The sequence below is a fragment of the Phoenix dactylifera genome, chromosome 17 (assembly GCF_051530095.1).
Source record: "Phoenix dactylifera cultivar Ajwa chromosome 17, Ajwa_hap1_PhDact_Kaust_v1.1, whole genome shotgun sequence".
Classification (NCBI taxonomy): domain Eukaryota; kingdom Viridiplantae; phylum Streptophyta; class Magnoliopsida; order Arecales; family Arecaceae; genus Phoenix; species Phoenix dactylifera.
This window is the reverse complement of record NC_143206.1, coordinates 14,852,500-14,865,361: the sequence shown is the minus strand read 5'-3', so window position 1 is coordinate 14,865,361 and position 12,862 is coordinate 14,852,500. Positions and strand designations below refer to the sequence as shown.

The following is a 12,862-nucleotide window of genomic DNA, read 5'->3' as shown; positions in this document are numbered from 1 at the left end:
TGGTTGAAGTTTTACTTTGGATTTTATTGTTGAGAGGATATTTCTTTTCTATTTCTCAAACTGTTGCATTTTTTTTGTTGAAGGGAGACTAGGGAGAATATTACATAAGATTTATGATTCACCTGTCTTTTCTTCAGTGTACTATTGATGTGTGTTGGAACCTTTTTTACCCACTTTACATATTGTACTTTAGATCGTAAATTCAAAGTCAATCTTTTAAAATTTGGAAAAGAAAACCTTAATGCATCAATATAGGATAATAATTTTCCCCCTAGAATTAAATTAGATAAATTAGTTGTCATTTTGATTTAATTCTGGGCGCCCTATAATTTTGAACATTGTTTTAAATTTCAGAGCCAGCGAATCTCCAGTTGCATTGAGTTTGGTGGTGGTTGGTCTTAAGATCTTGTCTGACTACACTTCGTGAAAAAGATGAAGTGATTAGATGTTTAGGAAATCAATGGTATGTAATGGATTACGCGAACGCATGATGATGTTAATTGATGCAGGAAAAAATAAAATTAATGAATTTGAATTATGGAGAAAACTTCTGGAAGATCAGTTTTTTTTTTTTTTTTTTTTTTTGATAGCTGAGAAGAGTCAAACTACCCATGAGTAAAGGCATTTACAAGCATCAGCAAACAAAATCTCATGCAGTTCTCTAGAAGATCGAGGTTGAAGTATATGCTGAACTAAACTGTAATATATCTATAATCTGTAAATTTGTGATGACATATGAATACATATTAAAATAGCATTAGCATAACTGATGGCCGAGATACAGCTGGAGTAAATATGTTCGGTACGTCCAGTCTAATCATACCAAAATTTGTAAATATGTAGCAGAAGATTTACCAGAAAGAAATTTGGCAGGGATCAAGTGGTGGTGCTGTTCTTAGTTCTTCCATGATTGATACATGTAGATAATAGGTGCAATTATACTCAGACAGCAGTGAAGTTTTTTGTGATGCTGTACTGGAATTAATTTAGGCATGCTAGGTAGCATTTTTTGGGTAGCTGTCTAGCTGAGGGCATTAGTGTTGTCGAGTTGAGATGCTGGAGGCAAAATGTGATAAAACTTTGTATTAGAGGAATCCTAGGTGTCATGCCTTTAGTGGTAACAAGATGAAGAGCACCATTCTTTAAAATGGTCATTTGCAGTGAAGATGAGATCACAATAACTGCTGATTTTCAGATATATTGGAAGAGTGGGTGGAAAGGAAGTTCTTTTTGAAAATTTTAATGCATGTTGTAAAGAAGGAACCGAATTGGGTAAATCTACCCTTGGAAGGAACAAATGGTAAAGCATTTATCATATGCATTCTCTAGCAATCTGGTAAGGCTTCTTTATTGTGGGATAATATTTTATGCTGTTTGTTATTTCAACAATGTCTGGAAGCATTTATTCTTGGGGGGCTGATCATGCTTGATATCTGGGTGGGTGAAAATTGTGAGGTCATTTCTCTATGAAAGGTTCATTAGCTATTTATTTCATGACAAAAAAGAATACTATCTGTTTATACTGTTATTTTGAAGGATATACATAAATTGTGCAAGCAAAAAATTTGGGAAACTATTTGGCTGGAAAACTGGTTTCTGGATTCCATATGTTATAGTTGGAGTATTGGTGCATCAGTTCTCTAATTAAATGGTAACTAGCGGTGTAGGATATAACTAAGAAAAAGGCCATCAATAAAGGGAGAAAATAGAGATCAAGGGAAGAGGATTTCCTATTAATTCAGATCCTGCAATCACCTCTTTAATAATAGAGGACATCTTTATATTCTGCTGGGTTTGAGACTGGATCGTTCCACTTCTGGCATTGACAGCTACGTGACATGGAAGGCAGGAAAAAGCTAGATGTTGATCATTTTAAGATATATTGTTCCCATACGTTAAACCACACTTTCTGAAGCAACTGCTACATGAAAATATCGCAATGAAGAGTGCCAACAGGTACCACCGAACGTTTGCTGGGACAGTATCGGCCCTTGCCACTTGGAGCAAGAGGGTTGGGATTTAATTCCGGCCGGCATCACTCTTCGAGAGATGGGGCAGGTAAAGATTAGCCTCTTCTGCATCAAAATGCATCGGCAGCTAGACGGTCGAACCTATCGAACGTATATAAAAGAATATCATATACTTACGATGGTACCTGTTAGAGCAGAAAAATAACTGCATTCCGATTAGAAGTATAGTCCGTTTTGGAAAAGTGCATACGTATCGCACGACGCGTGTCGTGTGCAGCTCTTAATGGGCAATATTTCTCTCACAGCCTTATCCTTCTTACAAGGATCCTTTGAAAGGAAAGGAATGGTCCTTTCTTATAAGGCACAATCCTTTCCATAGGACTAAAATTCCGGATCCCCCATCCGACCCCAACAGTACCATCCTCTTGCTACTTGGATAAAGAGGCAGGAGTTCGATTCGGGATGGTAATGATTCTCCACAGGTGGGATGAATATACGATCCAAGGTGGAGATCAGTCACTCCTAATCTTAAAACAATGATATATCGACGAGAATCAACCAGGCTGTAAAAATTTCATCAGCCTCATCGACACAAAAGACCATCCTCAAAGACGCAGTTCTCTTGCAATTGCTGCTACCAACAATGGAACACGTTTTGGTGGTTGATAAGTCTGTCCATCTTACTTCAATGGCAATGTTGTGCATGAAACAAACACGGGGGGGTCAGTATTATTAGTCACACTCCAGCAAGATCGATTAGGAATTGGTTTTTAAGTGCAATATAGCAATTCACATAGCATCATTTGACACTCTTCCTGGCTTGGCTGAGAAGTGTTTCATGACAAAACGCATATGAATGGCAGGTCAGAAGGAAAAGGCGCATGTAAATGCCAAAAGTATGTCAGAAGGCCAAGCAGGATCAGCAAATTGTAAACAAAAAGCTTATTGCCATGTACATGCAATGTCTCCTGAAAGGCGCAGAACTCTTCTTGTATGCATAGAATTATGAGGAAACAGGTTGCGATCACTGGTCCCTGCAATGGGATGAGAATGCCGGAAACACGTTGTATTGGGATGGCTCTTAGAGGATTAGAGGTGGCGCTCATCCTGCACCTCTGCTTGTTTCCCCATGGCCGTCCAGCCCAGCTACTGATCCTACATCCACGCAAACAGAACACCAGATTACAACAAAATTCAAACCAGCAGAGGCATGGCCAAATACCAGCTAGGACACAAAACAAAGCAGTATCTCACTAGTTCCCACTGTTGATGGGTTTGGATATCTAGTGACAGATGCCATGGTTGCCTTGAGTATAGACCAAAAAAAAAAAAACAGTTTAATGCAATTAGGATCACCTGGAAAGAGTTTCAAAAAAAAAAAAAAAAAGGAAAAAGAAGATGAATGGTGCATTTTCCCATCCAGAGGTGTTATGGTGTTCATTGTACAAGAAATAACTGGCTTTCTTAACCATCCCAGGACAAATTATCTGAAGTTAAATTTTGATAAAAGAAAGGTGAGGTTCAACTTTCAAAATCGTGCTAGAGAGCATACTTGGGAGAGATGCTGAACTAGAATCATGCAGCCCAACTTCCGAGCCATTATTGTAAAATTGGACCGAGATCAGTCCGGTCCTTTTTCCAAGCGAAGATCCAGGAGAACCCTGAAAGCTCAAACTAGAACTACCTCTTGAAAAAAATCCTGATAAGAAAAAACACAAGGTTATAAATGATGAGAAATTTAACCATTCAAATAGGGTGTTCAGAAAATAAAAGACTAATGACTAGCATATTTAACTTTATACACTGGCTTCGCTGACACATGATTGGACATTTCAAAAATAAGATCAAGCATTTCATCTGAGATTTTCTAATATATTTTCTCAACAAGCAGCTTACTGCTTATATTTGCCAACCAATTCATGCTCATCCTTCATTTTATGTCACAACTTTGTAGATACCCCAGTTACCATCCAGAACCATTTTGCACATGTAGGTGATATACAAGACTGGGGTAAAAAACAGGTTGAGGGCCAAAGAAATAGCGCTTATAACCCAACAATTCAATTACAACATAGTAAATTCAGAGAATGAAATTAGGAAAGACTTATGAGATCTTACTAGAGATGTCTAGTGATAAAAAGGAAGTTTTACTTTAAAAGCCAGTTACTAATTAGCAGAGATTATATAAGCATTATTGAAGTCTTTAAAGAAGCCAAATGATTAAAAGGAAGCAACTCCAAATGCAAATGACTACATAATACATATAAGAAATTAAAACTTGAAAAGACTAAAGAGATCTTTACAAAGAAGTACAACAATGAGAAAGGAAAATCTACTCTAAAAGTTTGAATCTTTGTAAGATCCTATATGCTAATGAATCAAGTTCTGGAATATGTTTGATAACTAAAAATTAATAGAACTATGACAAGTATCATCGTAAAATTTAAACTAGTTATGCACACACCAGGCAGAATGAAATTACATAAAGAAAGCTATGTAGAAGATCTAATGTGTATTACCCATCTAGGCAGACATTAGATCACCTAAAGCATGTCTTATCAATGCAGCCATAAACTTGACAAACAAGAGTCTCGCAAATCATAAGCGAAGATCCAAAGAACGATATTGCAAATGAAATGCTTCTTCCCATCATTGCAAATGTTGACAATGGAGATAATATCAGTTTGCACAAACAATTGTTTTCATTACTCAGACATCTGAAGAAATAGTTGCTACATGAGGCAAACAACAATAAACAAGTATTTTGTGCAAAATTCTTTTGTTGACAAAACATCAAATGAGTGCAAGAACACACACATATATAAAATTGATGTTTAATATGTTCACCACTCATAACTTACCAACCTAATTTGCAAAGAACACCAGTTATCCAGTCCAAATCACAGTAGCAAAACGCAATGATCAACAAATAGGCAGAAGCAACCATAACCGTGTGTGCTGCTAACCTTGCCAAATTATCACGAGGCAGAAGAGAGCAGTAATAATCAAGGCAACCAAGTTGCTGCTGGAAGATGTTGATTTGGCATTCTTCATCTTCTTCAATGCTTTCATGCGTTCAATCCTTGCCTTTTTCAACATAGCAAGCTCAGATATCTCCCTGATCAGCTTCTGATCAGCAGCATCTAGTGATGGAGACTTGGGAGGCTTCGGTAGTTTGGGGGGCCTTTTAGAGCCCTCCTTCTTAGGCTTCTGTGCTCTTGTCTTGTTCTCCAAAAGGCTCAACTTTTCTTCCCCTCCAAACCTCTTGTCCACCAAAGTTCCCCCATTAGCAAGACTACCCTCTATTGTGGAGCCACCCGAGTACACGGATTCCTCGTCCCTAATGGATCCACCAACGCCAACAAAACCGTTCCATACTCTATTCAGCGTTCTTTTGGCCTTTCGGACGCTGGAGCCACCATCTCCGGATGCTTCCCCTCCATTTATTACAGATCTTATGCCGCCTTCTAGGTCGATCAGAACATCTCTTTCTGTTAAACTCTTTGCATCCATAACAAACATAGGCCCAACGATTCAGGTCATTTTCGGGGATTCCATCACCGGAATCTCCATCCCCTCGCTGCAATCAGCAGGAGAACAACTTAGAACACATCCAAGACTGCACAAAACCTGTCTTCGTCCATTCCAATAAAATAAAATGAAATCTACATTAAGAAAAAATCCAGTCTTTTTACATCATGAAATACGAAACCCAAACTCGAAATGTAGCTCGTCGATCCCCTAGAAAACCAAATGATCTTCCTCAAACCCTAAAAAATAGCTCGACTTATACCTCAAATCCCAAATTCCCAAAAAATACAACAAAATCCTACAATCAGCGTGAAAAATAGATCACCTTCATCAACCGAAGAGGATCGATCAGCGGCGCTTACCGTCAAGCCGAACAGATCAAGATCTTAGGTCCGATCAGGACAACACGTAGGTACCTCGACCTCGCCCCCAGTAGAATCCAAGAACCTCACAGAGAGAGGGAAAGAGATTGGATAAAGATGGGAGACACACGGGTTAGGGTTTTCCGACGCTGTATGGGGTCAAACTATGGGGTCAACATTGGAAGTAGCGAAATTAGGGAAGGAGAAGAACAGAAAAGGAATTACATAAAATAAAAATTAAAAAAAAATGATAGAGCGAGGGTGGGTGAGAAATTGGCACAGGCGCGGAAACATCAGTGAGAAGAATGAAGCCCGCCGCCAGGATTTACACCAACCTCGCTCAGCTCATAGCCTCATAGGTCCGAGTCTGACCGCACCTTGGTTCATGGAGAAGATCCGGCAGGTTAATTTTAAACATATTATTCAAGCAGCCAAACAAAGTGGCTGATAGGTTGGTTAGTGTCGTAATCTATTAAAATTTGATCGTGCAAGGAGAATCACACGTATGTTCCCAATTTGATTAAATATTTTCTTCTATTTAAGGGAGGAGCATGGAGAGAGATCTCTCCTATCCTCGAAAGAGATTTTTCAAATTATAGAAGGGGCTTGGCTTCGCTATCATTCACGACTTGATATAGAAATCTATCTGCATAGCGGTCAGCTTTTCCACCTTCATGCCTCCTTCATTACTTCCTCTTGAGGTATTATAAATACTGGTAAATGATACTATAATATAGCAGACTATGTGAAATAGATAAAATTAATAGATTATGTCTCATGTATATATTTTTTAAAATTTAATAATCAAAAAAATATCAAAGAAGTATACCTAGTTTTAAGAAAATGCCCTTTTAAAAGTGACAAGACATATGTTAAGAGTTTGCTTGGTAAGGAATGATATAGGCATTAAGGAGAATGCTAAAGATCATACATCCAATGATTGGCGAGTCACCAATCCTGTCATGCATCCAATGATTTGATCGATAACAGATAACTGTCACCCCAAAAAAACTAGTCAGAATGTATTATTGTGATTCGCTTGCTCTTTATAAGTACCCAAGATCTACTTAGTGTATAGCTAATATAGGACTAAATACACACCCGCACGGATTCATATACTCCCACCCTCTAAGCTTTGGCATCTTCATGGGTTCAAATCCATTCAAATCTAATCATAAGCACCACGATTAGCTCGTGGTCAACCCCAATGGGCATATGCTGCAGCATTCCTAGTCGACATTGGTCATAAGTCGGGTCTACTTTGATACCATTTGTTATAACCAAGGACCTCATCCAAAAGACTAGCCAGAAGGTATTATTTGGGTTCATTGGTCTTATATAAGTATCTAAGATCTACCCGGTGTATAGCTGATATAGGACTAAATACACGCCCGCATGGATCCTCGTAGGTAACAATGCTAAATTTATAATTTTTTTCTTTTAAAGAGAAGTTCTTCAGCTATTTATGTTTCTTATCTTAGGAATGCAGCACAAGTAATCATCTACTTATGTTGCAGCACTAAATTGTGATAGGACCGGCCCAAAAATGTAGCTGCTACCTTCAAAAGAATTTACCCAAGAGTAATCATCTAAAGTTTAGATATCCACACCACTGTGGCTCAATGACAAGAATTAATTGGAAGGAAAGGAAAAAAATGTTACTGATCTTCCATTTTGCAAAGAAGACTTGTGATCGTAATATAATTAGATGAACAGCAGTTCGTACACCAGTAAACTACTGGCTGGTTTACATCTGCTCATAAATGAAAGAGCTAATAATTGTTGATTAAAACAAATAAACAAATTCAGATCTACAACATGAATACCAATGCGGCTCGGTTGAGAAATACTTAGTCAGATCAGACAATCAGCAGAATACCAGACGACTTGTTCTATGTGTTTTTTTACTAAATATTTGTAACATGATGGGATGCGTAACCCAGTAAAAAAAAAGAAGAAGCAATACACTCCACTATAGCCCTCGAACAGTTATAAATGCTGTACTATGCTTGCTAACCGTCTTCCCATTTAAAAAGCTTGTGCTTGGAATTGCCACAGAATTATTTTTCAGAAACGTAAACTTAGTTATATAAGTTTTTCAAAATCATTCTGGCATCACAAGTAATATATATTTGGAATTAGACATTCCGTATGCTGTTGTTGGACGTGGCAGTTTTGGTCCAAACATATATAGAATGCCACTCATAAGGTCAAAACCTGTATCCGTCCTCAATTTGATGATCCATTTCTTCCGTCCATTCCAGCAACATGCTTGTTATGGACTCCAACTTAGAATATATGTCAATGATGCCGCTTACACCAGCATTTTACATTTAGATTTGGATGAAAGTCAGGAGTTAAGTAACATTATTAAGGGTATTGTTGGTGTGTAATGACTGGACTCGATGTAGTAATTAAAACGGGCCGACCATTCAACCTCTGGAAAAACAAGGAAGAGACTGAGGCAAAGAAAGGAGAAGAAGACAGACAAGAAGAGTTCTCAAACATGAGACATATATAGATATAGATAGATAGATGGTTATAAATATATTACTTAGGGACATGATTGCTTCATATTTTCATAACAGCCCGTAGAATCTCAAAAACAAAGGTACAACACTACTAATCCTGTGATGCAGAACATGACAAAGCCAAAAAAAAAAAGAAGACGACAGAACCCATCATTTGCATCCAACTCATAAGCCCCCATGCAGCTCAGCACCAATGAGATAAGAAACAATTGCATCAGTGGCAGCATAGACCATCTCATCATAGCACAGAACACTGCAAGACCACATGAATCAATGGGAACCGCATTAACGTCCGCCAACAGAAACTACACCCAACGGAGGACAGCTTACAAGAGTTCTAGGAGACTTTCAACTTGGGAGTTCCTGTCTTTAGTATTGCTCTCAGGAAAAGATGCCCCCATTAATCCACTTTTTGAGAAGCTAAGGTGCAGGTATTCCTCGAATTTCGTGGACAAAATGCTGCAAGTGCAGGGAAACTCGGTGTCAAGCAACTCCTACTCGAGCGAAACTCGAACACTTTGCAGCCATTAGGCTTAGGATATAATGGGCCACCTCATGGGCAGTAATTATATTGTTTTGGGCCCGATCCAGGCTTCCATGGACGATGATTCGATCCAGGATACTATGATCAGGGTCCACCTTGATCTAAGGTTTCCAGCCACATGATTCTGATGACTAGAGTTCACAATGTATGGCTGTGATCCTACTTCTACCCTGAAGATTTGGCAACTTCAGCGCCATTCCTTTCCCTCTAAACCTTCCATTCTGTCCATCGTTTCACGCCCGTTTGAATTTATAGCCGTTGGGCTCTTTCCAGTATTGGACTCCAATGCTTACCCTTTCTCGTTAATATATCTTTACAAGATTTCGCTTGACCAGCAGAATATTAGAGCAATAATCTCTGGATTCCATGAAGATCTGTGGAGATTTCTCGTAAGATCTTCGAAGGATCTAGTGAGCCAACAATGTCCAAGTCCACTCGCTGTGCCGCTTGCAGGTACTTGAGAAAGAAATGCGGTGAAGATTGTGTGTTGGCCCCGCACTTTCCATCAACGCAACCTCACAGATTTGCTTGCGTTCACAGAATCTTTGGTGCCAGCAATGTCAGTAGAATGCTGCAGGTGTCCTTCTTTAGCGTATTCTTATTTTATAAATATATATCCTGATGCAATCTCTTAGCTATATTTGCTTTTCCTTTTTTCTTTTTTAACTTATAGCTACTTTAAGATGGGGATTTTGCATTTAGTTGGGCCATTTAATAAATCTCATGTTGATATGGTTGAATGACAAGGATGAATGTACCATTGGACGTTGAAATAGGCGTAGGAGCTAAGAGTCTTACAATGCTCCCATTGTATAAATAACGTCTAGGTCACATGTTTCTATATATGCTCATGTGATGGTAACCTTGTTGAAGTCATTGATTTCTTTTCAGTAAAAAGAAAAAAATTGAAAACAATAAAAAAGAAAGAAAGAAACTTCAAGAGACAAACAATGATACATAGTCAAGATACTCCGTTCATGGAATTTTGAAAATTAAGTTAATCTTCAACTAGGATTCATTGCGGTGCAGTTCGTGCATTGCGAAGTGCTGTGCATCTCTAGATAGCCTCCATTAAAAGATGGACGGTTATCAAATAACACGCTCCATAACACAGCACTCATTCGTGGATTATCTTGTTTGATGGTTGTCCATCTTTTGATGGCAGCTATCTATACCTGTACAACGCTCACTCTGCGAAATCACTAAGGGATCCAAGTTAGCTTCATTGGCGAGGCAAACCACCTTGTTATACATGCAAGGTGTCTTAAAATGCAGCGTTCTCATTTATTTTGTGAAAGCAACCAATTAATGGTGCATCTTAGGATACCATGCACATATCTGAAGATGATTTGGGCGCCATAAGCAGCCATCAGAAAGTTCAATACTTTCTAGCCAGCATTGCTTCTCATAGAAGAAGGGCAACAAAGTAACAACTGTAGAACTGCCTTGTTGGTTATCTAGAAAATGAATCATACATTGCAATAATTTGAGTGTGGTGTAAATATCCTAGCCAAAACCTAGGGTGCAAACCCTGTCTCTCCTGGTCATCACTAAATATTGGTCTCATGCTAAGGATCAAGATCTAGTGACTTGGCTCCTATCCATGAAATGGAACAATGCCTAGATGTATAACCCAAACCTAGAATTGGATGTCCAAGTTTGTTCAAATTTTGTTCCAACCTTGATCTATATATTGATCCACTTGCACCTAATTTTTTGGCAGCAACTCCCCTCCGACAAGCAGCCACCGGCGGCAGACGCCATCTCCTCTGAGGCCTACTGGCGTGTTCGAGATCCGGTGTATGGGAGTGTAGGAATAATTTCAATGCTGCAGCAAGAGATACATATGGTGCAACGTGAGCTTGCTGAGACCCAAGCCCAGATCGCTGTTTACCAGACACAGCTGCAGAGCCAACTGGCTCAGCCATCTGAGGCCCTTCACTTTGATGCCCAGCTGAATGACCACCAGTTTGGCTCCGACTCAACCAACTTCAATGGCTTCTCCCAGTCTCCACATTTTCCTTGACTTGGTCCAAGGAACAAAGAAGAAAGAATAAAAGCTGAGAAGGATGAATTGGAATGTTCTCATGAAGGAATTGTATGGAAAAACTCTTGTTCTTAGATTTTCCGGGACAGATCCTGAACCGATTGGCGTTGAATCTAATTTTAATCGTGCAAAGTTAGCCGAACTAACTCTATCCTTTCTTTAATGCTCTATTACCATTTGTTTTTAATGCACCATATTTTTTCATGATCAATTTCGTCCACCATCCTAAATTTCTTGATTTTGTTTAAAAAAATCATTACAAAATCAGTTATACAACAAGACATGAAAAATATCATAAAGACTATTACCACAAATGTCGTGAATTATTAGATAGCATTTACAAAGCACGGATATTTATCCAAATCCAAATATTCAGGATGCATCATCCAAGATTTTGAACACATTGGAGTTTTTCCTTGAGAAAATAATATTGTTAGAGTTCATGTAGGAGCCAAAATTTAGATTGTAATCTCCCTCCCTCTCTCCCCGCTAATTCCGAAGCAACGCAACTATATACTCCGAGAACAACATAGCCGTCCAAATCGGTTAATGTTTGTGTCATACTTCTAACCCCTTTGCCTAGCTGGATTTGTGTGATCCTTGGCAGTTGTGAAAAATTTATAAGATATATGTTTATTAGATGGTAATGCATATATCTTTTGTATTGATTTGTTATAAAATACATTATGAGAATTGAAAAATCTATTGTTTTTATGGTATTAATATCATATATACTACAATTATTATTGTATATTCTTCATCCTTTTATTTTGAAAATTTTAAATATTTTGATTATTCTAATATTTATTAAATTAATTTATTTTTTATATCATGGGTTTATGGGCCATTGAGCTGGGGTTGATCTAATGATGCCAATACGAGAAGGGCTGATGCACGACCGGGCTTCACAAAGTTGAGTCTGACAAGCAAATTTAGTCTGGAAACTTTTATGAAAAAAAATCCATTAAGCCTTTTTTTTTAAAGAAAATGGTCCATGGTTCATACCTCTTCACAAAGACAGTGCTAATATTGACACCAAGCGCTGAGAATTAGCAGGCAAAGTTTGTCATGCTTTCTGCGAAGGAAAATGCTTTGCAGTCAAAAATATGTGAAAAATCTTTTGGATGCAGTACATGTGAAACAAAAGAGAAACATCAAGTCCATCAATTGGAAGGTACGAATTCCAATGATCCAGAAATTACACCAATCTATGCATATGATGTAACGCTATCGTAGATTGAGATGGTGCAATGGCTACATGCCATAGCCTACACTGATCCAAACTACTTCAAGATAAAAGATTGAGCTGAGTGCTTGTCTCAACTCCTGCACAGGATAAGTATTATTTGCAGCATTTGAAAAAGCTACAAGAATTTGGAAAGCTAGGCGTCAAAAACCGCAATAAAAATATCATGACCAAGCCCTGAGTTTCACCTTTTATGCAGACATCGGCTTCTTCTTTGAAATCGAACATCGGGGAACATGCTTTGGACATTGAGTTCCACCTACCAGGTGCCGCTACAAGCCTTCACAAAATCCTGCAGATTAAGAAGGGAGAAGAATAATGTAGCATGAACAACGAATAACAATAAGCCGTAGAACTGAGAACAAATTGTCTCATCCATTCTGGATTCCGTCAATGGATCCTATTCTGAAATTATATCCTTTTCAAGATCATATTTTCTGAGAGTTCTGGCATTGTCAACGAGAGAGGATGCCAATATTGCAAGTCTCAAAGCTCATAGCAAAATTCGGGCAAAGATTTCTCATTGCTACTGCAGTACTGCATACCTATGCCAATAAGTTTACAAGAACAAGATATTATTACCAACATCAGGTTAATCCCCACAAGTTTCGGCATCAAATAAACACCAACA

The 12,862-nt window shown here is 38.3% G+C and overlaps 1 protein-coding gene across 3 annotated transcripts; it reads right to left on the bottom strand.

Annotated features, from left to right (window-relative positions):
• Positions 1-2,733: 2,733 nt before the first annotated feature.
• LOC103698405 (uncharacterized) lies at positions 2,734-6,238 on the bottom strand. 3 transcript variants are annotated; one of them, XM_008780407.6, is made up of 4 exons: positions 5,864-6,238; positions 4,937-5,550; positions 3,523-3,669; positions 2,734-3,125 (listed from the first exon to the last, which is right to left on the bottom strand). In XM_008780407.6, exons 2-4 carry the CDS (start codon positions 5,490-5,492, stop codon positions 3,073-3,075), a joined length of 756 nt encoding a protein of 251 aa, XP_008778629.2. In that variant the 5' UTR covers positions 5,493-5,550; positions 5,864-6,238; the 3' UTR covers positions 2,734-3,072. The 3 variants fall into 3 exon arrangements, with proteins under 3 accessions (XP_008778629.2, XP_008778628.2, XP_038988829.2); XM_008780406.6 differs by having other exon boundaries at positions 5,827-6,126; XM_039132901.3 differs by having other exon boundaries at positions 4,937-5,600; positions 5,827-6,102.
• Positions 6,239-12,862: the final 6,624 nt, after the last annotated feature.